We start from the raw sequence: 25,952 nt of genomic DNA, 5'->3' as shown, positions 1-25,952 counted from the left end.
TCAAATTACCCACCAACCCCCCCCCCCCCCCCCCGCAACAAACGCCCCCTTACTGGAGGTCAGCATTCTTTTGCCACCTCTTAGCCAATGACATTTTGCCTACCAAAGTCTAGATAATTGACCTTCCCTATCTAGCAAAAGACACAACAGTTTACAATCTTGTTTTGGCAAAATACCTCAAAGGCTGAGCTAACAAAAATACCTTCAGCAACCCTGGAAAGATTTGAATCTAATTTACAAACAATGCAAAACAAATGTAAGCTTAGACGGTACATGTAGGTTAGTGTGAGAGTCCACCATAGTGTACGCTCGTCTTTTTATGTGAAATCTCAATGCAAAAATTTCGATGGATAGGAACATCCTCTAGTTTGCTGAAGAGATAGCTTTTATAGTTTTGCATAACTAGCTTTTTGGCTTTAGAAAAACCCTACAAAGGTTCATTAGTATTTATGCTTATCATCAATCCTGAACAATGACTCGATAAAACACAGAAACACTTTCCTTTGAAACAAGACACTTCAAGTCTTCAGAAAATTGAAATGGTTTGGATTTTAGTGTACGATGGTGTCAGTAGTTTGGTCATAAGTTCTCTACTCCTATGACAGAAAAGAAAATCATTACCTTGTGTCATGCAAGCTTGCTCAAAGACAGAAGTGGTTCTTAGACCAAGTAACAAACATATGGACAAATTAGGTTTGTTAAACGAGCAATGTTCCCTTGGTAAAGAAAATCTACTCAAAAAATTTCAAATGACCCATCAAAGGCTGCCATATTCATTAAGTTAACTTGACCAGTTTCATAGCAATTCATTGTTATGGCACATGTGATGATTTTATCTCTAATGCCAATTTCAACTTCTTTAATTCCCCACATTTTCTAAGCCTTTTCAAAATATTATTGTGATAGTCCCTTGATGCATTTGACACAGCAAATGAGCGCTGGTGCTCAGCTCTTACGGATAAAAGCTGTGGTCTTCAGACCCTAATAGTTGATTAAGTAAACAGTATCCGTGCCACTTTTTCCTCAAATCCAAACCAGGTGACAGAGTTAATCCAAGTTATGTCTCAGACAAAACATCAACCATGTTTCTTCACAGTTTCAGCCGTGTATTTGGCATGTGTTTACAGAGCATTAATCAATTAGAAATAATTTTCCACAAGAAGTCTGGAAATCTACCTAATAGGAGATTTGATTGGCCAAAAGTACACAATGACAAAAGAATGTGGCCTTCCAGCAAGCAGGCACATGTGGACAGGAGGGTAAGGTGACTCCCCTAAAAACGACTGCAGCAGAGGCTATACAAATGTCAAATGAAATAAATCTTGCACCTGCCAAACTCCTGATTCCATCCCACGTGCCTTTTCAACCAAAACATAGCCTTATGTCTGGAACAATCATTCCATTGAACTTAATCAAAGGTTTGATAATCCGAAGGATAATAAAAATCAATCACAAATTTGGTTTCAATTGCATTTCTGCTGAGTTTCAATAACAAGACATACAATTCAGCTTGTTAATAAAAAAACATGTTGCGTTCGCTAATCAAACATGCAAATCAATTCCATGAATTAATTCAGCTGTAAGGCAGACAGCTTCACCTTCTCTTGTCTCAGTGCAATTCACATTTGTAATTAAATACAGACACCTCACCAAGGTAGACAAAAGGAGCTGGCCTTGAGGATGTCTGCCTTAGACAGAGATGACTGTAATCAGATTTGACCAATTGGAAGGAGTATGTGTTAAGCAGTTCATTTAGCATGACCATAAAGGTACATAATACATAAAGTTCACCATTTTGGGTGCTTATTTTTAATAGTAATACTTTTAAAAGTTATTTTTAATAGTAATTTAATAAATTCAAAACAGTGAAAGGCAGAAAACTTAAAAAATTCCTTCTTTCTTAGTTAAATTGACCCTTTGTTGAGCTACACACCTTTTCTTTTTCTTTTTCTTACTTTTTTTTTTCTTTTAAAAAAAAACTAATTGGAATTTTCATTCAGTACCCTTAACTTGTATGGTTTATCCTATAGTTCCAGGAAGCCTACGTTTATAAGCCCCCGGCTTCTATATATATAGGCTTCCCTGCCTTTACCACATTTGATCTTGTAAATAACTTAGTAGGTATATTGTAGCAGTAGGAATATTGTAAATCATCTTTAATGTATTTATGTTGTTGTATTTCTGATTAATGGCAAAATGAATGAATGAATGAATGAATGAATGAATGAATGAATGAATGAATGAATGAATGAATGAATGAATGAATGAATGAATGAATGAATGAATGAATGAATGAATGAATGAATGAATGAAAGAATGAATGAATGAATGAATGAATGAATGAATGAATGAATGAATGAATGAATGAATGAATGAATGAATGAATGAATGAATGAATGAATGAATGAATGAATGAATGAATGAATGAATGAATGAATGAATGAATGAATGAATGAATGAATGAATGAATAATACAGTCGAACCCCCACCCCCATCCACCTCTCTTGAGTAACCATGTTTCCAAAGGTGGACAATTTGTCTTTGTAACGTTATCACATGTACATTCTTGGGTAGTTCAGGGAACATGAATGCCAAAATAGGAGGCACCGGGTGTCCTGAATTAGCCTTGTCCCATTCACCATATTAGGTAATTTATCACAGGCAAACCATCAACTTGCATACTGAGATTCCTTGGCAATATAATTCTGAAAAGATTAAAAATGCTTTTGTGGCTGCTAAATCTCTGGCATCACCTTACGCTAAATGAATTTAATTTAGGCCCCTGATGTTTAAACTCTCAGTAACCAACTCCTGTAAGCGACCACCTAGGCTTAACATTTTGGGTGGTTGCTTATGGGACTTTAATTTTAATATGAAATGAGCAATAATAAAACAAACAACACAACAACATCTTCATGATGCTATTGGCTTCTGATATTTGAAATAATTTGACGATGGTGCCATGAAACATCCAAAATGCTGTTTGTTTTTATTTTGACTTATTTCTATTTTAAAATGTCATTCAAAATCATCATTGATTAGAACTAACAATAATAATAATAATCATATCAGGGTTCTTTTAAGCTTCCGAAGGGACTACCTTGAGCTTTCTAATTAAATAAAGGTGTCTGTCTGTCTATCCGTCTGTCTGTCTGTCTGTCTGTCATAAGTCAAAATATTAAGAATAGAGGATGTACAGGTGTACAGCAAGTAAAACTTTAAAAAAATGACTGAATAACAAGAGTAAACACTGGATCATGTGAAATACAGCCTGTAGACTACAGAGCAAGGGCAAAATTAGGTGAACAGATTGCAGACCTTTAGTGAAATACAGACTAATTAAGCTGTTTGTTCTAACCACAAAGCCATTATAAGCCCCCTTTAGGCAAGAATAAAATGGATTCCACTGATAGGATCTGAAATCATTGTTATGACAGGGTAATTTCTTATCACAACTTTTTGTCCTTTGATCGTTTAAGTTGTAGCTTCAAAGACATATATAGAAGAAAATTAATTTACAGCTACAGTCTGCTTAAAGGGGCATTGTCATGACGATTTTGCCATATTTTGGTCAAAACTGCTGAAATATTTGACAAAGAACATGTTTTTTTACATGAAATCGCTCTTACAACACTGGGAAGAAAATACTAAGGTTTTTCTTTTCAGAAGAACAAACTGTTATCAGTTGTTACAGACTTTTCTAAAATACACAGGAAGAACTTGACAAAGTTGAAAGTTGGCCTTTTTTTTTTCGAGATGCAATCCAATTCCATCGTAGCCATCTGCAGCCAGACATAACAAAGCATAGTTTATGTACACTAGCAGGGTTATTGTAAACAACACTCAGCCATTTTAATGATTCCATCAAAACAAATATCCTTTTCATAGTGATAATGGCTATTCATTTATATAGTGAAACTAAAAAATAGGTGACACTGCCCCTTTAAGTTACAGTGTATCTGTGCTTTTGCCATGGTTACGCTACCCTCTATAACTGTCATAACTGTGAGGTTTGTGTTGACGGAGCTAAATGCTTTCCTCCTTTGTCTATGCTTTTGTAATAATTAGGAGGTGTAGACCTGGGACTGAGTAGTTAACATGAAGGTGTGTTAAATGCATGCATTAACACTCAATTGAAATGAATGGATTCGTAAACACATAAGCAAACTAGAAGAAATTGAGGAGAATAAAGGCGCGTGACGGTATAATGACGATTTCAAATTTTAGCAAATCTCAGGTGTTTGCTTGAAATGATTTACAGCTGTTTCGCCGAAGTTTACATTTTATCCTGCTCTGCAATCTCTTCCCTGCATTTTTTTTTTCTTTGGCCTCAGTCTGCATTTCACTCCGCCGGGTTTGTAGTCTGCAGTCTGAAGTCCACAGTCTTTGTTTTTCACTCACCGAATGTTCTAACGTATATAATTAGTAAAGTTGTCGAGTTGTTTGGCCCAGCGAACTTAACCTGCCAAACAAGCCGGCTCATTCGTAAATGGGTAGCCGTTAGGTGTTTATAGTTTGCGGGTAGTGAATATTTCAAAAGTTAAATTTAACCCAAAACATAAGCAGATCTCTTTGGATAAAGCTGGATTATATTCCCACACAAAAACTCAACTGTGTTCGTCTAGTCTGTATTCCCCAGAATACGTATCCTACTTTCTCGAATATCTAAATGTGTTGGTTAAAATCATTGCTTGCCTCAATCGATCAATGATGTCACCCAATGATCTCTACTATGGCTAAAAGTAAACTGAACAGCTTGTCTTACCTGCAAACAAACAAATCTCAGCTCAAATCTTGCCGCTCACTCAATCAACCGCCAAAGGCAACACATCAGCGTGATGCTCATACTAACGGGCGGTTACCCAGCCGAGCAGATGAATTGAATGGTGGACGATGGTGGACTGGACTTGGGATTGCAAGCCTGCGAACACAGGCGTTATTTCCGGCTGTCGCTTCTCTCCGCCAGCCGGAAGTAAGTCTGTGTTCGCAGGCTAGGGATTACAAAAGTGTAAGTTGGAATCAAAGGTATAATATTTTGAGAGCATTTAAAATTTGCTTAGTTTTGGTGTTGATTCAGGAAAGGATGCCACAACGCGGAACTTCTCGGCTGCTTGAACTTGCTTTTAACCCGGATCGCCATTTTGAGTATCGCGAAGACCCTTGGGACGAGGTATCCTCGGACACCAAGTGGAAGATAGTGGGGATGAGGAAAGAAGTCGAAATAGGCCTTATCACGGTTTTCGACGCCATTTTGACGGATAGACAAACAGGCTTGAAATAACAGTGTTTGTATGGAAATCCAATGTCAAATAATTTTCATAAAACACCGCTTCTGAAAAATTCATGAATTGGAAACTTTTGGTACTAGGAAAAGGATTTTAAGAACAAAATTGGAGGGATGTAACTGTGACAGAAAGCGTCCAGTCGTGTTTTGAAATTTCCATACATTTGTCTGTATAGCGAACCAGCCGTGAACTGCTACTAAAAATAGTTCGCGGGAAAAAATGCAGGGAAATGTATGGAAAGTTCAAAACACGACTGGACGCTTTCTGGCACAGCTAGATCCCTCCAATTTTTTTCTTAAAATCCTTCCCCTAGTTCCAAAAGTTTCCAATTTATGAATTTTTCAGAAGCGATGTTTTATGAAAATTATTTGACATTGGATTCCCATACAAACATTGTTATTTCAGACGTGTTTGCCTACCCGTCAAAATGGCGTCGAAAACCGTGATAAGGCCTATTGTTCCCTCCCATTTCGAATTTTCTCTCGTCCACCATCGGCCTCTGGGTCTCCTTGGATGGGGACGAGGTTGTCAGGATGGTGCCTCGTTTTGATTAACATCAACAAGACTTTCTTACCCCAATTAAAAAAGTTAATACATTTAGTTGATTTTGAAATGTTAAGGTGATTCCGTTGAATTGCATTGCGCATCCTTGTTGCGCATAATTTTTCGAGTCATTTAGCGCGCGCACGCAGAACATTACGGGATTTCCTTGAGGTTAAGCTCGGCAGGAAAATAAATGGTCCTTTTCTTCTAAATGAGCACGGTGACCCCCATTTTTTAATTCATCAATTTAAATTTCATACGGTTGACCACTATATATCGCGATTTAAAGAAAAGTTTAATACTCTACTTTGAGATATTTTTATTTGAATGCTTTAAAAAGCACGTATTTAGGTAGTGCTGCTTACGTGCACACGCAGCAAAATCTTTAATTTCCTTCATAATCTTAATTCCAGTTCAATGAAAATAGTTCGTTGGGTAAGATTAAAGTAGATTTTGTTGAAGTGCTTCGATATTTTAATGCAAGAAATTAATTTTTCTAGAAATGATAGTTCCCTTTTCTGATTACTAGCGTTCCTAATATAAACCTCGTGGGTCATCTATTTACTATAATAGCCATCCAGGTTGCACAAAAACGAGCCCGGTGACCCCCATTTTTTATTGCATTTTTGTAATGCTCATAACATAGTCATGAACTGGACCAAGTCTTAGACAATTTTAAATACTCCTTTTTTTTCAGCGGAATCACCTTAAGGGTTTACCAGCTCCCTGAAATAACTAAGAAGCTAGAAATGCCAGGGAGCTGATTCAGCGTGTACCTAAATGTTTTTGTTGTTGTTGTTGTTGTTTTTTCGTGGTTACATTATTTTTTTTTAATTCCAGTGGCTCTTGTTAAGGTCTGCTTTCACGAAAAGTCACCAACTGTAATCTTGTACCCAGAGTATTCTTTCCTTTCCGGGTACGAGATTGTCATAAACTGTCCCAAAATATCTCTGTTGTAGGAGCCACAGTCCTTAACAACAGAGCAAGAAGAATATCGTAATTGATATTTCTCAACATTTTTCTAGACCCAAGTTTTCTTCCTACGCAAACACTGGGTCTGAGAATGTTTTCAAACCATAGCTTTCGATCGATTCCTTGACACTAGGCCTACGCTAGACATGTGCAGAAACAGCTTACGCTGTTATGCGCGCGCAGGCAAAACCCAGTTACTATGACATCATAAAGGGACTGTATGCGCGTTTTAGATTTTCGTAGCTTACAAATTCCTATAAAATACAAAATATGAAACGAAAATATTGACAATTCAATATCATCAACGCCCTTCGCTAGAAACGTTGCTCACCTGAGTGTAATTAGTCGAGGGAATCAGGTAAGGACAAAATGCTTGAGTTGAATTAACTAATTTGATTTTCTGTTGCATTTTCTTTACGAAGTTCTTGAAACAACCGGTTGTGGAGTTTTATCATCAGTTTGAAAATGAAATTACTCAAAATTTTGCAATTTTAGGTTACCGTATACCTTTAGAGGAGTCTCGCGTCCAAGCGATGTAGCGCGTCCGGTTTAAACTGAAGATATATCAACCCCTATATCAAATTAAAGCATATAGAGCTGGCTATCAAACTATACCAAGAATTTTTAAATAAAATGAATTGCCGAATTTTTCACGACCTCTTAATGCGAGGTTATTCCGAATCACCTTTTAAAAGCTATAATTCAAAGCGAATTTTGTTTTTCGCTAATTTAATTTGCTCCTCAGTTTTCGGACCCAAAGCGCCAAATTATAAAACGTGTCTGCGTTTTGCCATATTCAATTGCAGTGAAAAGTTTAATACAGAACATTTTTGAAATCGGATTAAAAAACATGTGGAGTGATCGTTCAAAAATCGCTTCCGGAGAAAAAATACTTCGAAAAAAAAAATCGCAGACATTTTTCGTTGTTTATATGTTGAACTAGCTACCGTGCAAATTTGAAGGCAAAGGAACAAATTCCCTTTGAGTTTTAGCCCTTTAAAGTGTCCCCTTCAAGTGAAAACTTGAATTTAAAAAAAACAGCACTAAAAATTCGACAATTCATTATATTTCAAAATTCTTGGTATAGTGTGATAGCCAGCTCTAAAGCATTAATTTTATATAGGGGTTTTATATCCACAGTTTAAACCGGACGCGCTACATTTCTTGGACGCGAGACACCTCTAAAGGTATACAGTAACCTTAAACGTAAATGTCTACAAGATTCAGCCTTTTCAACTGGGTTAAATCAAGATAATGATATCAACGTGAAGTATGACGAGGGCGGTTACGAAAATTTCGCCTATTAGCCGAGGGGTTTTGCTTCGTCTCATTTGAATAAAATGCGACCAAAGCACAACAGTTGATAGAAAATAAAAGACCAGGGCCGCTGAACTACGGGTATTTATCGAGCAAATTTGTTTGGACTCCTGTTCACCACAGTCAAGGACTTTCAGTTACGACAGTTTACATTGCGAGCGTCACTTTATCCATTTTGCGGAATTCGAAAGCAAGGGAATAAGAATGGCTGGGGGCGGGGGGGGGGGGGGGTGTTTAGGATAAGCAAACGATGGAATCCAGTGGAGAGAAGTGATATTGGTTTTATTTCATGCTACACAACAGGTTATAAAGGGAATACTGGGCTTCTATTATTACCGGAAAGAGCTGTTAATGTGATCCGACTCTCACAGATAGGGTGATTTACGAAATAAAATTGTTCAGTTTATTTGATCTATAAATAAAACGACCGCTGTTTTTCAGCGAGATTCAGCTTCAACCACAAATGACGCAGAAGACGAAGAATGTGTTTCTCGCCTCCCGTTTAATCCAGTGGGAGGAAATATGAGTTTTAACTATTTAAAATAAGTATTATAACCCTTCAGATATGACAATATGCTTCTTCTCTTGATTTGATCCCCGATTCCCCGAGCGTTTAATGATAAGACATCAAATTTGGACGAATTACCCGCATTCATTTTTAGATGATAAAGGAGAAAAAGAAAAAAACGACTTAAGGTGGCTCTATACCATTTCTTCAGTTTTCACTGGTAGTAATATAACAATAGAGTTGATGTTCGCAAGCGTAAATATGTGTTTGGCCCGACTCAGGCTCATTTTTAAAATGAGTTCTGAGAAGGGCCAAAAACATATTTACGCCCTAGAACATCAATTCTATTGCTATTATAATAATTTCAGAGGGCATTCACAAAAGGAATCAAAGACAGTACAGTAAGCGATCGCGACATCTTCTGTGAACGCTGCCGCAATCGCGTCGGCGTTTATTCTATTGTACAAAAGCTTTCGCTGTCACAAAAACTTAATACTTTGGCAGAACACTGCAAAATTTGTCAAAAGAATCTTTGCTTCTAAATTTTCAAAAGGAAAATAACAGAATTTTGTAAACAGCGAAGAAATAGTATCTTACGACTGTTAAAATTAATTGTGCAATTGCTTAACTGAGCTGGTTTCGCTCAAAGAAGACAAGTTACATTCGCCTCGCCTCCGGCCGTGGAGCTACTACAGGCATTATTTCCAACATCGTCCACGAGTTTCTGTATTAAAGTCCTCTGAGTCATCTAGCTCAGACGACTGAGAATTTGCTTCTTCGTTAGGTTTTCCATCGATTTTGTAGCTCAAAACAATCTCTTTGCAGATGGCAGCGCTTCCAGTTAAACAAACAAGAAAACGGCGCAAACAGTTGAATGGCTTCCAGTTCTGATTGGCTGGCTACGTTATTTTCTTCTTTCTTATTGGCTCAGAGCAGCGGGCTAAAATATATTTTAGCCCGCTGAATTCTTCATTTTCGCCCGCAAAATACGCCGCAATGCCCGATGAAATCATTATAATATTTTCTTGGTGGTCTGGTTGTTTCATCCCTATTAAAATATCTGGGTTAAAACATAGTTTTAAGTATCTAAGTCCTTATGCGTCGTTAAAAACACCGTTACAATTGTTAAACCCTGCTTTCATGACAAATTAATTGTCTGTTGATTCTTTCACTCCTAGCTAGTTTCAAAACAGGTTTGTCCGAATTTCGCGCGGTAAAGATCGCCATTTTTGTGTAAAGACTATGGAAACTCCAAAGTATCTCTTCGTTAAGTCAAAACAAATTCTGTACTTTCGTTTTGCCAATTTCTGCAATTTTCGTTTATGCCATTTATTGCAGTTGTCCATGTATAATTCTCCTTAAGATTTTTTGGAGCACAAATACCAGCTGAATCCTAACATTGAGCCTATTTTCAGAAAAATTCCGCTTGGAAAACTCGTCAAAATAGACTTACTTTTCAGGCTAAAACTGGCCTTCTTTCGCGCGCCAAAACAAAACAAAACGAAAAATTCACGTATCAGTCAGAAAACTGCGCGCGCTCGCGCCATTTCAGTATCCAGTCGCCGCGCGCCAAATAACTGTATGGAGTCAAAAAAAAAACCCAAAACAAACAAACTGCATGGAGTCATCTCAAGTTAGGAAAAAAGAAGGTATAAACAATACAAACAAATGCACACACGCCTGCGTCCTCTATGAAAAAAAGGGTAAGTAGACGGAACCAGAACGAAGAAGATCCTATCCAAGAAGAAATGTTGAGAATGACACGGAATGTAGAGAAATTGCGTAATTTAAAAAAAGAAGAACAATCGCTAATGAATTCCTACCCAGTTCTACCTATCTTTCCAACCCACAGCGGCAAGGAATTATGTGAAAACACAAGGCGTATAAAGTTGGGAAAAAAACCCTGAACACACACAAAACGGATGACGCCAAAAATCCTTCAGTTGCAAAGCTAGATCACAAAATTAAAAATATCCCGGGAAACATTGGAGTGATGTTGCTCAAACTTGGCACAAGTGATGTACCTTGGGTAAGACACAAAATTACGTTTACTCTGCTGTTACCATTGCAACGATTTTGCTTTTGGGTATATTCCATGCTCGATTGATGTTCCCATTTTTTGTCTTAATCAGACATTGTTTACACCAATTGAGCTGGTGAGGAGGCGTAGGGCATATGAGCACTTCGTGCGTTTTAAGTAGGACTGTCTGCCACTCCTTATCTGGTCAAAAGAAGGAGATATTTAATTCATAACATAAAGGGACTGGAGCCGAGACTACTACCATGGCAACGTTACCTGGCGTACATTACTGGTGCCAAGTTTGAGAAGCATCACTCCAATGCTTCCCGAGATAGTCTTAATTTTGTTTTTTGTCCGGCCTTGTACGGAAACGATTTGTGACGCCAGCAGTTTTTAAACAAAAACTTGATGTGAACCAGGCTTACACCGTGGAATAGGTTTAAGAGCATTGGCCAGTGATAGACACGGATTCCATTTCTTGTGCTTGTTTTCTCTCGCTCTTAGACACGTCCAAAAAATTGATTGATTGATTGATTGATTGATTGATTGATTGATTGATTGATTGATTGATTGATTGATTGATTGACTGTACCGCACGATTATCCACCATCTAACGGAACACCAAAGGTTTACATTACGTGAACTAAACAATTTTAAGGTGGCATAATGAGTCTTATACATTACGTGTACGGTGACATATACTGAAATAAAGAGTGCCGCAAAGTAGACGTTAAATGCCGGAGTTTTTGCAAATTATATATAAAGAGTGCATGATGTACAAATAGCACCGTATTACCTCTTGATTCATCATTCAAGTTATCGCTTCAAACTGAGGCTGTCTGGTTTTAACGAAACCAGAACAGAAAACGCCAAATTTGTCTGTCTGGAACATTCTTTGTCGAGTGTAGTCACAGTTTTTAAAACTTTGGCGGCTGTCATATGAACATAGAACGAATCTTGTGTCGTTACCTCGTATGAAACAGAAGATGAATGTGAACAAATAAATGTCCCACTGAGCGTTAGCCCTAGTAGGCAAACGGGGGACTAAACGAGGATAAGAAAAACATTTCATCTCGGTGGAAATCGAACCCACCATCTCCGGATTTTCATGTCAAAGAGAACAGTTTCATCCGATTTCCAAACACAGAGAAGTGGCTTGAACAACAAGACGCAGCCGACTTTTAAACCAACTTCGAGGCGTTTGAAAATCGGACGAAACGATCTTTCTAGTGTTTGTTATACCTTCGCAAACCATTTATCATTCTTGGAGAAATTCAAAGCAAACAGTTCAAACATTTATTATAATTTGAAAAGAACACTTTTCCAAACTTCCTTCATCCTAGTGATTTCCTTTGTTTTCTCAGTTTGGATTATTAATGAGTTTGAGAAAAAAACGTTTCTCTACCGACTGAGCTACGACGGATTCGGCACTTCGTAAACCAGGCTTACCCTGTGAAATAGGAATTAAGCAATGAGCCAATGGTAGACAACGATTCAGCTTCGTCCTTACCTCTTACCATTTAGCAATAACTGTGCAATAACTCCTTTGCCGTCGGTGTTGTATCTGAGCTAACTCGTTTATTATACAAAAAAACGCACTACAAGTTTTCACAATGCAAACATATCTCACACAGTCCAACTTAACTCACACTCCAATAGACAATTTCCGAGTTACTTTGACCCTCATTATGAAAGCGAGGTTAAGTGCAAAGTTTTTGTCATGAAAATTAGTTTTCAATCATATGCAAACAAAACTAATTTTCATATGAAATGATTTGCACTTAGCCTCGCTTTCGTAGTGAGGTTCACAACAACTCGGAAATTGCCCATTATGTAGGTCTCCCCTGTTTATACTTAGGTCAATATTTACATAACTAATTAGAAGGTTAACATGCCACAACGATCCTAACACCTATTTTAACGCATATATTAACAATACACTTGGCACTCTTTGCAATACACTACAGTCCGTAGTACAAATGAAGGGGGCATTGGGCCCCATCCTTCTTTTGCCTCTTGTTGTTGGGGTTTGATAAGCATTAAGTGGGTGCCAATTAAGTGGGGTATAACTGCACTGGGGTATACTCTTCATATGTTCGCAGTTTCTACTCATTAAAATTTCACAAGCCGCATTCGTTCTACAATAAAAGACATAAGAGTAACCTTAAAGCTACGTTAATCACTTATCATATGATTTTCATAGTGGCCAAGAAGTAGCGCTTCACTACTGAACTCCTCCTCACAAATCCAGCAGATGTGTTTTTCAACATGACCAGAGTGGACTTTTATCAAAGCGTTAGTTTGCTCGCAAATGTTATCTTGATTACAATGCGTACCATCCTTGTGGGATCCCTCATGTTTTCTTAAACTTCTTAAGTACCGAAAAAACCTGTTGCACTGCCTGCATTCATAAGGCTTCTCTCCAATATGAACTCTTTTATGTGTCCTTAGATGTTCTGCTGTATTAAAACAATTGCTACGCTGTTTGCATTCATATGGCCTCTCTCCAGTATGAACTCTTTCATGCGTCCTTAAAGTTCCTCGTCGACTAAAACACTTGCCACACTGTTTGCATTCATATGGCTTCTCTCCAGTATGAACTCTTTCATGCGTCCTTAAAGTTCCTCCTCGACTAAAACACTTGCCACACTGTTTGCATTCATAAGGCTTCTCTCCAGTATGAACTCTTTTATGTGTCCGTAGATGTCCTGCTTCACTAAAACACTTATCACACTGCTTGCATTTATAAGGCTTTTCTCCAGTATGAATTCTTTCATGTCTTTTTAAGGCTCCTCCTACCTTAAAACACTTGCCACAGTTTTTGCATTCATAAGGCTTCTCTCCAGTATGAACTCTTTCATGCCTCCTAAGGTGTCCTGCTTGACTAAAACACTTGCCACACTGCTTGCATTCATAAGGCTTCTCTCCAGTGTGAACTCGTTCATGTAACTTTAGAGTTCCTGCTTCACTAAAACACTTGCCACACTGTTTGCATTCATATGGCTTCTCTCCAGTATGAAATCTTTCATGCCTCCTAAGTTGTCCTGCTTGATTAAAACACTTCCCGCACTGTTTGCACTGGAATGGCTTTTCTCCAGTATGAACTCTTTCGTGGATACGTAGATTTCCTGTTTGATTAAAACACTTGCCACACTGTTTACATTCATAAGGCTTCCCTCCAGTATGATTTTTTTGATGTCTTTTTAGATCTGCTGCGTCGCGAAAACACTTTTCACAAACAAGACACTTGTAAGCGTGGCCTCTTTTATGCTTCGAGAATCTTGGCATACTGCTTAAGTGCTGTTTGCTATCTGAAAGGTAATTTAAATAACCATCTGAATGTAACCGAAAAGGTGAACAAAAAGAATCATGCTGTGAGGCTTTAGAATAGTTAAACATCAGCACGCAAAGCGTGCAAGAGCAAGTTTTGGCTTCTGTAAATGGTTCTTCGGTCGTCCCTTTTATCTACGTGTGGTAGTTAGTGCTTTTCAGGACATAAGCCAACCGAGAAAGTTCAGTACAAAATGTGGTTGATGTTTTTCATGAGGTAAAGCATGAGTTAAGTGTGACTGCTGGGATTATGGAACTTTCAAGTACGTGCCGCTTATCATCGTCAACTTTGGGGCTGTGGACTGGTTTACAGGCTTGCAAGCACATCTGTGTTAACAAGGACACTGTATGCTATAAATTGAAGCTCCTTTTTGGTGGACCGAAGATTATTGAAGATGGCCCTTACTTCATGTCGGAAACTAAAGAAGTGAATAAATATGGAACAAAACGATATAATTTTCAGTTTCTGGTGAGACTTCAAGATGTGAGGCTGGGGACCTACGCGACATGGTTTTAGGTAGCAATCTACCAGTCAGGCCACAAAATTTAAACTCTGGAATGGGTTTTTATTGAAAATGATACATCGTTCTGGAATCCAAACAATACATGTTTGAAATCTAAACCTCTTTCCAACACAACAAAACAACCTCAAATGGCCAAAAGCATTGTGGAATGTGAGTTGTAGAAAATGAAGTGACATTCACTTACTACAATAACTGACACACATTCCTTTTTTTTTTTGCTTCTACCTATAAAGTGTGTAGTTTTGAGACTCACCCTAACATCACACTGATTTTCAGTAAACAAAATTAATATTCGGCCATAAATTGCTCCAAATACTCACGACAACCTTATGTACGCTTATGGTTCTGTCAAAGACACTTGTCCTTTTATAAAATTTCCCAACAAGTATATTTTGCTGAAAAGATTGCAAAAAAAGATTAGGCTACTTCTAATCTACGATCATAAGTAATCACAAAACAAAACATAAAATACAATTGAAGACAGCACGTGGATGCTAGTGGTAGTATAACGATAGAAATCATTGAAGGAATTGATAACAAAAAACCTTAGACTAAGCACAAAAAACACCAATGTAATTTTGTTTTCCTTAATCAACCAACGCCTACGCTAGACGGGATATTTTTGTCCACTATAGTACCAATTGTCAGCAGTTATAGGTCTGAGGGGTGTCTAGAAAGAAAGACTTTTGCCTTTGGTAAAAAAGATCAAGTAACTTCATTTCAACATTTAGTGATGATTTGAGATTACCGATACTACTAGATCTGTCCTCGAAGCATAAAGGTTTGTTTTCGTTCTGAAAACTGTGTTGGAGTCTTGATGAAACCTTACGTGTGGACAACAAGGCCGCCGTTCAGATAGTCGTTCCTAATAGATACGTTCCCGGGTAGTTCGCCCTCATTCTATACGTTAAAGGACTTGAAAAAGTCGCGAAGAACCCAAATAGACCTATTCGGCTAACCCAATGTTGTACCCAATTCAGATCCCCCGGGGTTAAAACTCTTTGTTTATTGCATTTGCATTATAATGTAGCATTCACATTTTTAAAAATGATATGGAAATAATAGAACAAAACATTTTATGCCCAAAAGATTTGAATTGGGTACAACACTGCGTTAGCCGAATAGGTCTATGACATAAATTAACCGTAGTTTTAAATGACGTTGCATTAGCGTTGAGGTCAACCATTAACATAAATCTAACCATGCACCACAGACAAATTGCCAAAACTACTGGCATACTCTGCACAGCAAGACATTATTTACCCAGAGTAGTCATGCGATATCTATATTACGCATTCAGAATTTACCCATACCTTATTTGGAGTAACATCGTGTGGACAAATACATGTACGTGTCATACCCAACAAGATTACAACCAGTAAGGAGATTACATAAGAAAATCATAAGGATAATCACATTTTCAAAAATAATCACAGACCACACTTGTCCTCTTTTCAAAGAATTAGCAGTTTCACCTTTAGATGATGTAAACAATGAAACCATTGCTTTGTTCATGTTCGGTTTCTTTGACAGTATATTGCCATCACTCTTCAATGATTACTTAGGATTAAATAAGGATGTTGATAAGCACAACACAAGATCACTCGGCAAAATACAAGGGAAACTTAATATGGAACAATTTACCAAAATCTATCAAAGAAATGACAGCTTATTCAAGAAACTCCCAATAAAACACATTTTCTCCTTTAAAAGAAAGAGAAAAATATCAATCATTAACAGTGAACAGTTTTAGTAAAAAGCATACGTTATATCAAATCTATTAATCATGAATAATAATGAACAATAAACTGAATATTACAGCCATGTGTAATATTGAATCAGGGGGTCCCCTTGTAAAGCCCCAAACTGAAAGGGTTTGCTAAGAGATCCAGCCCAATAATTTAATATGAAACTTCATGTAATTGCTTTGAAATAGACAAATGAAATGATTGATTGATTGACAGCTCTAGACATAAATGTTCAATCTCTAGCACATTGATGTGAGGAATGTTCAAGGGCTGCATTCCCACTTCAAGCCCTCGGATTACATTAATATTGTAATTATTGGCAAGGATAAAATTTGCATGCAAGACTAGCAGGAAGAAGCAATACTTTGTGACTTTCTGTTAAGTTCATTTCTAATCCTGTCAGCTTTTGCTCACTGCAAGAGCTGAAATACAAGCGTGCCTTTTGATCGAAGCAACCAAGTGATTGAGTGACAACAATAAAAATATTTTTTTTTAAAAAATAGCTCAGAAGCAGTAAGTAAGAAACATTTGATTTAATTGCTTGATTATGCTACTGCTATGATTATGGTATTCTAAAATGCTCATACATGCATGGGGGGGGGGGGGGAAGGAGGGCATCAAGAAAGTTTCTGTTAAAAAATGTTATAAAAACAATATCAGTTTGTACGCCACTCTATGGATCTGTAAACATAGTTTTTGGAAATGTAATGGTGGGTATTTTTTGGGAGCTAATTTCAATGAGAATAAAAAAATAATTTTAGAAAATAATAACTCACGTAGATACTCGCTTGATCTTTCAGAAGTTTTTTTTGTTTTCAATTCCCTGTTCTACAGATATGTAATTTCAAATTATGCAAAATTTCAATGGATAGGAACATCCTCTAGTTTACTGGAGAGATAGGTTTTTATAGTTTTGCATAACTAGCTTTTTGGCTTTCGAAAAACGCTACAAAGGTTCATTAGTGTTTATGCTTATTATCAATCCTGAACAATGACTCCATAAAACACAGAAACACTTTCCTTTGAAACAAGACACTTCAAGTCTTCAGAAAAATGAAATGGTTTGGATTTTAATGTACGATGGTGTCAGTAGTTTAGTCATAAGTTCTCTTCTCCTCCGACAGAAAAGAAAATTATTACCTTGTGTCATCCAAGCTTGCTTAAAGACAGAAGGGGTTCTTAGACCATGTAACAAACATATGGACAATTCAGGTTTGTTGAACGAGTAATGTTCCCTTGGTAAAGAAAATCTACTCAAAAAATTCGAAATGACCCATTAAAGGCTGCCATATTCATTAAGCTAACTTAACCAGTTTCACTACTGAAAAGCAATTCATTGTTATGGCACATGTGATGATTTTATCTCTAATGCCAATTTCAACTACTTTAATTCCCCACATTTTCTAAGCCTTTTCAAAATATTATTGCAATAGTCCCTTGCTGCATTTGACACAGCAAATGAGCTCTGGTGCTCAGCTCTTACGAATAAATGCTGTGGTCTTCAGACCCTAATAGTTGATTAAATAAACAGTATCTGTGCCACTTTTTCCACAAACTTATCCAAACCATTCTAACAGGTGACAGAGTTAATCCAAGTTATGTGTCTTACACAAAACATCAACCATGTTTCTTCAAAGTTTCAGCCGTATATTTGGCATGTGTTTACAGAGCATTAATCAATTAGAAATAATTTTCCACAAGAAGTCTGGAGATCTACCTGATAGGAGATTTGATTGGTCAAAAGTACACAACGACAAAAGAATGTGGCCTTCCAGCTAACAGGCACATGTGGACAGGAGGGTAATATGACTGCCCTAAAAACAACTGAATCAGAGGCTATACAAATGTCAAATGAAATAAATCTTTCACCTGCCAAACTGCTAATTCCATTCCATGTGCCTTTTCAACCAAAACATAACCTTATGTCTGGAGCAATCATTCCATTGAACTTAATCAAAGGTTTGATAATCCGAAGGATAATAAAAATCAATCACAAATTTGGTTTCAATTGCATTTCTGCTGAGTTTCAATAACAAGACATACAATTCAGCTTGTTAATAAAAAAACATGTTGTGTTTGCTAATCAAACATTCAAATCAATTCAATGAATTAATTCAGCTGTAAGGTAGACAGCTTCACCTTTTCTTGTCTCAGTGCAGTTCACGCTTGTAATTAAATACAGACACCTCACCAAGGTAGACAAAAGGAGCTGGGCTTGAGGGTGTCTGCCTTAGACAGAGATGACTGTAATCAGATTTGACCAATAATTGGAAGGAGTATGTGTTAAGCAGTTCATTTAGCATGACAGTAAAGGTACATAATACATAAAGTTCACCATTTTGGGTGCATATTTTTAATAGTAATTTAATAATACAGTCGAACCCCCACCCCCCATCCACCTCTCTTGAGCAACCATGTTTCCAAAATACCCAATTTTTCTCAGAAAAGCCCTATAGTTTGAACCTCCCGTAAGCAACCACCTCTTGTAGGCAACCGCAACCACTTTAAGAGATGACAGTTTCCAATTTTCTTCTGTTTTTGACCTCCCGTTAGCGACTACTTGTTACATACGTCCTCCTATCTATCCCCTGTTGGAAGGTGGACAATTTGCCTTTGTAAAGTTATCAAATGTACATTCTTTGGTAGTTCAGGGAACATGCATGGCACAATAGGAGGCACCGGGTGTCCCGAATTAGACCTGCCCCATTCGCCTTTTTAGGTAATTTACCACAGGCAAACCATCAACTTGCATACTGAAATTCTTTGGCAACATAGATCTGAAAAGATCAAAAATGCTTTTATGGCTACTAAATCTCTAGCATCACCTTGAGCTAAATGAGTTCAATTTAGGTCCCTTAAGTTTGAACTCTCATAAGCAACAAACTCCTGTGAGCGACCACCTAGGCTTGACATTTTGGGTGGTCGCTTATGGGAGGTTGACTTTAATTTTAAAATGAAACAAGAAGCTGTTTCCAGCTTATACTCGGACCATATTTGACTGTGTGGTGCGTAAAGCCTACGATCTTTTAACAGTGATAACCTCCAGCATCGCCAATTCCCCCAATTCCCCCTGCCTGCAGCAAGCTCTCTTGGGGGTGGATCCTCTTTCCCCCTCCCGCCCCCCACCCCCAAGAGAGCTTACTCGCAGGCTACCAAATAGATAGATACAGAGACATAGTGAGGCAATAAGTAACCACCAGATAGAATTGCATTTCTTGCAGTCAGAATGAATTACAGGAGAAAATGACATTTGTCATACGAATGCTTTTATAATCCACGGGATTTAATCCTTACGTTTTCACCTTTTGTTTAGAGACAGAAACCATTTATACGGTCCTAATATGTGTGTGACGCCGGGTCAATGACGGATCGTAATTTTCGTTATGATCTAGACCGGGGGGGTACTCCCTTATGTGACCTTAACGGGGACGTGCGGCCCGATAGGGTATGGTTTTCAGGGTGTTTTGTCTTGAATGGGGTGTCTATTTCATCACTTTCTGTCTTAAACAGGGTATCCCTACATGACCTAATGGCTTAAACAGATTGTGATTGCCAATGCATTAAACTACAGTAAGAAACTAGTGTATTCTAATTTCATTCTAGTCTTAAACAGGGTGTGATTTTGGGTTAAATGTCTTAGAAAGGGCCTGAAAATTTTGAATTCTGTCTTAAACGGGATAGGGAAATCGGAGAATTGTGTCTTAAACAGGGTCAGGGTTTGAACGCCCGCGCCGCACCTCCCTACCCAAGCATCTGTTGGGTTCCTACCCACCCCCCCCCCCCCCCGAGATCTAGAGTAACGTTACGCATCACGCGTACGTTTATATCCTTGCACGTTTTTCAATGTTTCGCTGTTTGTATTTTTAAATGAAATTCAGGGGAAAGCATTATTTTGTTATTCACCTTTCATTTGAAGACAGAAACCGTTTCTACATTGATTGTTTTTTTATAGTAAACGTGAGACATCTTTATCTATCTTGGCCCACAAGGTCATAGACTGATTTAGTTGCCAAATTTTCGGTTAAACAAAACTAACCTTGAGGTACTCAGGTTAGCCTAAAAAACACTCCAGTTAGCCTAAAGAGCACTCCAGTTAGCCTAAATAGCACTTAGGTTAGCTTAAATAGCTACTTGGTAAACTTAACGGTTAGCAGTTTATGTTGGGGTTGTTCATGCCTTGCATGCCTCGCATGTTTTGTTCATGCTTTACACGTCTGGCTCGCATGTTGTAAACACTCCTCACGGCCCGAAAACAAAGAACGCGACCGAGAATTTAAAGAATTTGATAACACGACAGAAAATGTAACTCGTACCAGTCTTATCTCTCGGCCCATCGCGACCCCAAAAAGAAAAAAGAATTTAATAATGCTACCGAAACCTTAACTCGGTCCGCCTTACGGCCCGAGTAATGAGCAATAATAAAACGAACAACACTACAACATCTTCATGATGTTATTGGCTTGTGACATTTGAAATAATTCGACAATGGTGTCATGAAACTTCCAAAATGCTGTTTGTTTTTATTTTCACTTATTTCTATTTTAAAATGTCTTTCAAAATCATTACTGATTAGAACTAACAATAATAATAATAATAATAATAATAATAATAATAATAATAATAATAAAAATAATAATAATAATAATAATAATAATAATAATAATAATAATAATAATAATAATAATAATAATGTAGGAAGGGTGACAATTCACAATATAATTATTATTACATTAATATGAAGAACTGGTGGTTCTCCTTTACTACTTGCAAAACATGCCAGGGTTCTTTTAAGCTCCTGACGGGTCTACCCTGAGCTTTCTAATTAAATAAAGGTGTCTGTCTGTCTGTCATAAGTCAAAATATCAAGAATAGAGGATGTACAGGTGTACAACAAATAAAACTTAAAGAAAATGACTGAATAACAAGAGTAAACACTGGATCATGTGAAATACAGCCTGTAGACTACAGAACAAGGGCAAAATTCAGTGGACAGATTGCAGACTTTTAGTGAAATACAGACAGAGTAAGCTGTTTGTTCTAACGCAATGAGGTTGGAACCACAAAGCCATTATAAGCCCCCTTTAGGCAAGAATAAATGGATTCTACTGATAGGATCTGAAGTCATTGTTATAACAGGGTTATTTCTTTTCACAACTTTTTGTCATTTGATTGTTTAAGTTGTAGCTTCTTAGACATCTATAAAAGAAAATTAAGTTACGGCCACAGTCTGTTTAAAGGGGCATTGTCATGACGATTTTGCCATATTTTGGTCAAAACTGCTGAAATATTTGACAAAGAACATGTCTTTTTACATGAAATCGCTCTTACAACACTGGGAAGAAAAGACTAAGGTTTTTCTCTTGAGAAAAACAAACTGTTATCAGTTGTTACAGACTTTTCTAAAATACACAGGAAACACTTGACAAAGTTGAAAGTTGGCTTTTTTTTTTAGATGCAATCCAATTCCATCATAGCCATCTGCAGCCAGACATAACAAAGCATAGTTTATGTACACTAGCAGGGTTATTGTAAACAACACTCAGCCATTATTTTAATGATTCCATCAAAACAAATATCCTTTTCATAGTGATAATGGCTATTCATTCATATAGTGAAACTAAAAAATAGGTGACACTGTCCTTTTACGTTACAGTGTGTCTGTGCTTTTGCCATGGTTATGCTACCCTCTATAACTGTCATAACTATGAGGTTTGTGTTGAGGGAGCTTAATGCTTTCCTTCTTTTGTTTATGCTTTTATAATAATTAGGAGGTGTAGACCTGGGACTGAGTAGTTAACATGAAGGTATGTTAAATGCATGCATCAACACTCAATTGAAATGAATGGATTCGTAACACATAAGCAAACTAGAAGAAATTGAGGAGAATAAAGGCGCGTGACAGTATAATGACGATTTCAAATTTTAGCAAATCTCAGGTGTTTGCTTGAAATGATTTACAGCTGTTTCGCCAAAGTTTACATTTTATCCTGCTCTGCAATCTCTTCCCTGCATTTTTTTTCTTTGGCCTGCAGTCTGCATTTTACTCCGGGTTTGTAGTCTGCAGTCTGAAGTCCACAGTCTTAGTTTTTCACTCACCGAATGTTCTACCATAATTAGTAAAGTTGTCGAGTTGTTTGGCCCTACAAGCCAGCCAAACCAGCCGGCTCATTCGTAAATGGGTAGTTTAGCCGTTAGGTGTTTATAGTTTGCGGGTAGCGAATATTTCAAAAGTTCAATTTAACCCAAAACATAAGCAGATCTCCTTGGATAAAGTTGGATTAAATTCCCACACAAAAACTCAACTGTATTCGTGTAGTCAGCTGTATTCCCCAGAATGCGTGTCTTACTTTCTCGAATATCTAAATGTGTTGGTTAAAATCATTGCTTGCCTCAATCGATTAATGATGTCACCCAATGATCTCTACTATGCCTAAAAGTAAACTGAACAGCTTGTCTTACCTGCAAACAAACAAATCTCAGCTCAACTCTTGCCGCTCACTCAATCAACCACCAAGGGCAACAGATCAGTGTGATGCACGTACTAACGGGGCGGTTACCCAGCGGAGTGGACGAATTGAATGGTGGACTGGATTTGGGATACCCTGGGTGCCAGAGACTTTTCTAGCGCGGTTTCCGGTTTCTGTCAAGTCTTTATAATGACCCGCGCGAAAAGCCTCTGGACCAGAGCGCCATCCCTTTGATAGCGCCGAACCAATCGTTAGCACGGTTAAATCAGTTGGTCCAGATTTTGGACAAGACGGCTGATTGGCTCCGAGCGTCCTCCTGAGGGACTCTGAATCTAACAGACGCTACAATTGGTTGACAAGAATAGACCAGCACGTGAAAGAATATTTCCAACTGTGCTGTTAACATCACGTAAGCGTTCCTGCGAGAAGTGTAGTGATGGCGGTTTGTGAGAGTTTGGAAAGGGCATTGAAGGAAAGTATAAGCTATGTGCTAGAAAGGTTTGACGGTGTAGAGAAGTTAAGTGATGAGCAAACAAGTGGGGTATTGAATTTTATTCAACGCAGAGTTTAAAAGTGTTGACGGGCCTGCACGACTCCTGCAGTTCGCTAAAAGATTGGTCTTAAAGCCTTTATAGCGTATCTCTGCTTCATGAGATGTTAATCTTGATCATGAAGGGAAAAACTCAAATATACTGAATGGAGATTTTCTTTATGATCATTCTGAGCCGTTAGGAGAAGTTCTTCACATGCCATTGGATATGCTAGCTCTGTGGCATTTGTTTAGGTTCACCGGCTCGGATTAACTGCAAGAGATCAGACAGCGCTAAATAAATGCTATTTATGAAGACATAGGATCCGGGGATTTCTTAACTGACTCGTGATTTCATGCTTATCTGCAGTGAGATTGCAGGATGTTCGTTTATCACGTATATGAGAGTCTAATAGATCCGTGTCTTTAGGAGGCAGCGCTAAATATATGTCATCTAGGAAGACATAGGATCCGTGGAATTCGTTACTCGTGATTTCAAGTTGTTGCTATAACCTGCGGTGAGATTGCAGGGTGTTCGTTTATCACGGATATGATATTCTATCAGATCCACGTCTTTACAAAGTTGATTACTGTTGTCTCTCGCTTTCGAGAGAAATTTTCAATATATCGAGACTTGAAGGACGGCAACTCTTTCAGCGTAACCTCAAAGCGTTCAATGCGTCGAAAGCACTTCTTGCAAAGAACACGCGGCCCAACAGACAGGTTTTCTTCAACACCGAATAACGAAGAAATTCTCGAACAAATACTTAACTTTTCGGCAGTATCCGATGTCAGGCTGTAATAACCACCATTAGCAACACTTGCCCCACAAAGGCGACAAGAGAGGGCAGATTTTGGATTCAAAACTTTCTTTACGGGAGTTGTATTGACTCCCGCGAACGCCATAGCGAATTGACACCTCTTGAGCTTCTGTAATTGGAAACCCATTTCTGACATTTCTTCACGTGCAGATCCACATGATCACAGTTGGAGACGTCCAATCTGATTGGCGTAAATGTAATGCGATAAAAAAGCTCAAAGGTCAACGGGGACGGTAAAAAGCATCGCTCCGTGCCAGAGGTTTTTCTCGCGGCTTCGCCGCTCGTGGAGCTGTGTCGGCCTTCGGCCGACAAGTCCCGCCGCACGCGAGAAAAACCTCTGGTACCCAGGGTAGATTTGGGATTGCAAGCCTGCGAACACGCATTTAAAATTTGCTTAGTTTTGGTGTTGATTCAGGAAAGTATCCCAGAACGCGGCCGTGCTCGGCTGTTTGAACTTGCTTTTCACCCGGATCGCCGTTTTGAATATCACGAAGACCCTTAGGACGAGGTATCCTCGGACACCAAGCGGAAGATAGTGGGGACGAGGAAAGCAGTCGAAATTGTTCCCGCCCATTTCCAATTTTCTCTCGCCTCTGGGTCTCCTTGGTTGTCAGGATGGTGCCTCGTTTTGATTCGGCGTGTACTTTAATGTTTTTTGTTGTAGCTGTTGTGTTTTTTGTTGTTGTTGTTTTTTCGTGGTTACAATATGTTTTTGAATTCCAGTGGCCCTTGTTAAGGTCTGCTCTTCACGCAAAATCACCAAAACTGTAATCTTGTACCCAGAGTCTGCTTTCCTTTCCGGGTACAAGATTGTCATAAACTGCCACGAAATATCTCTGTTGTAGGAGGCACAGTCCTTAACAACAGAGGAAGAAGAATATCGTAATTGATATTTTTCAACATTTTTCTAGACCCAGGTTTTCTTCCTACCCAAATGTTTCAAGCCCATAGAGAATGTTTTCAAACCCATAGCCTTCGGGCGATTCCTTGACACTGGGCCTACGCTAGACATAACAGAAAGCCAGCTCACGCTGTTATGCGCGCGCAGGCAATACCCAGTTACTATAGCATCATAAAGGGACTGTATGCGCGTTTTAGATTTTCCTAGGCGACAAATTTCTATAAAATACAAAATTATGAAACCAAAATATTGACAATTCAATATCATCAACGCCCTTCGCTTGAAATGTTGCTCACCTGAGTGTGATTAGACGAGGGAATCAGGTAAGGACAAAATGTTTGAGTTGAATTAACTAATTTCTGTTGCATTTTCTTTACAAAGTTCTTGAAACAACTGGTTGTGGAGTTTTATCATCAGTTTGAAAATGAAATTACTCAAAATTTTGCAATTTTAGGTTACCGTATAACTTAAGAGGTGTCTCGCGTCCAAGCGATGTAGCGCGTCCGGTTTAAACTGAAGATATATGCAGCTGTTTCGACAAAGGTTGTCCAAAAAAACCCTAAAAGCGTCTGGGAAACCACTAAATTTCAATGAAAGCTCAGAATATATTCATATTGCTCGGGAGCTTTTATTGAAATTTATGGGGTATTTCACAGACTACCTTTCGGCATTGTCGCGTACGCTTTTACGCTTTTTTGGACAACCTTTGTCGAAACAGCTATAAAACCCTATATCAAATTAAAGCATATAGAGCTGGCTATCAAACTATACCAAGAATTTTAAAATAAAACGAATTGCCGAATTTTCCACGACCTCTAAATGCGAGTGTCCGAATCACCTTTTAAAAGCTATAAGTCAAAGCGAATTTTGTTTTTCGCTACTTTTATTTGCTCCTCAGTTTTCGGACCCAAAGCGCCAAATTATAAAACGTGTCTGCGTTTTGCCATATTCAATTGCAGTGCAAAGTTACAAAACATTTTTTAAATC

General features: G+C 38.1%; 4 protein-coding genes across 5 annotated transcripts in view; all 4 read right to left on the bottom strand.

The window, feature by feature from the left end:
- Window positions 1-14,134, bottom strand: part of LOC146453938 (uncharacterized) — a 29,050-nt gene extending 14,916 nt beyond the window's left edge. The window contains exon 1 of the mRNA XM_085096057.1: window positions 13,026-14,134. Coding sequence (XP_084952183.1) covers window positions 13,026-14,044 — 1,019 coding nt within the window. The 5' untranslated portion in view covers window positions 14,045-14,134. The remainder of the gene's footprint in view (window positions 1-13,025) is intronic.
- The window catches only part of LOC146453927 (uncharacterized), a 251,249-nt gene that overhangs the window by 28,729 nt on the left and 196,568 nt on the right, over window positions 1-25,952 (bottom strand). The window lies entirely within an intron of this gene.
- Window positions 1-25,952, bottom strand: part of LOC146453933 (uncharacterized) — a 236,753-nt gene that overhangs the window by 85,041 nt on the left and 125,760 nt on the right. The window contains exon 1 of one of the 2 annotated variants that reach the window (XM_085096042.1): window positions 4,766-4,858. The exons of the other annotated variant lie outside the window; for it this stretch is intronic. The gene's annotated coding sequence lies outside the window, so the exon portion shown is untranslated. Of the gene's footprint in view, window positions 1-4,765; window positions 4,859-25,952 lie in introns of those variants that run through there. 2 annotated transcript variants of the gene reach the window in all.
- Window positions 1-25,952, bottom strand: part of LOC146453937 (uncharacterized) — a 76,864-nt gene that overhangs the window by 38,124 nt on the left and 12,788 nt on the right. The gene's annotated exons all lie outside the window — the stretch shown is intronic.

The sequence above is a fragment of the Pavona decussata genome, unplaced genomic scaffold (assembly GCF_977016875.1).
Source record: "Pavona decussata unplaced genomic scaffold, jaPavDecu1.1 SCAFFOLD_321, whole genome shotgun sequence".
NCBI classification, from domain to species: Eukaryota; Metazoa; Cnidaria; class Anthozoa; order Scleractinia; family Agariciidae; genus Pavona; species Pavona decussata.
The sequence above is the reverse complement of the archived record's forward strand: the minus strand, read 5'-3'. Positions and strand labels throughout refer to the sequence as shown.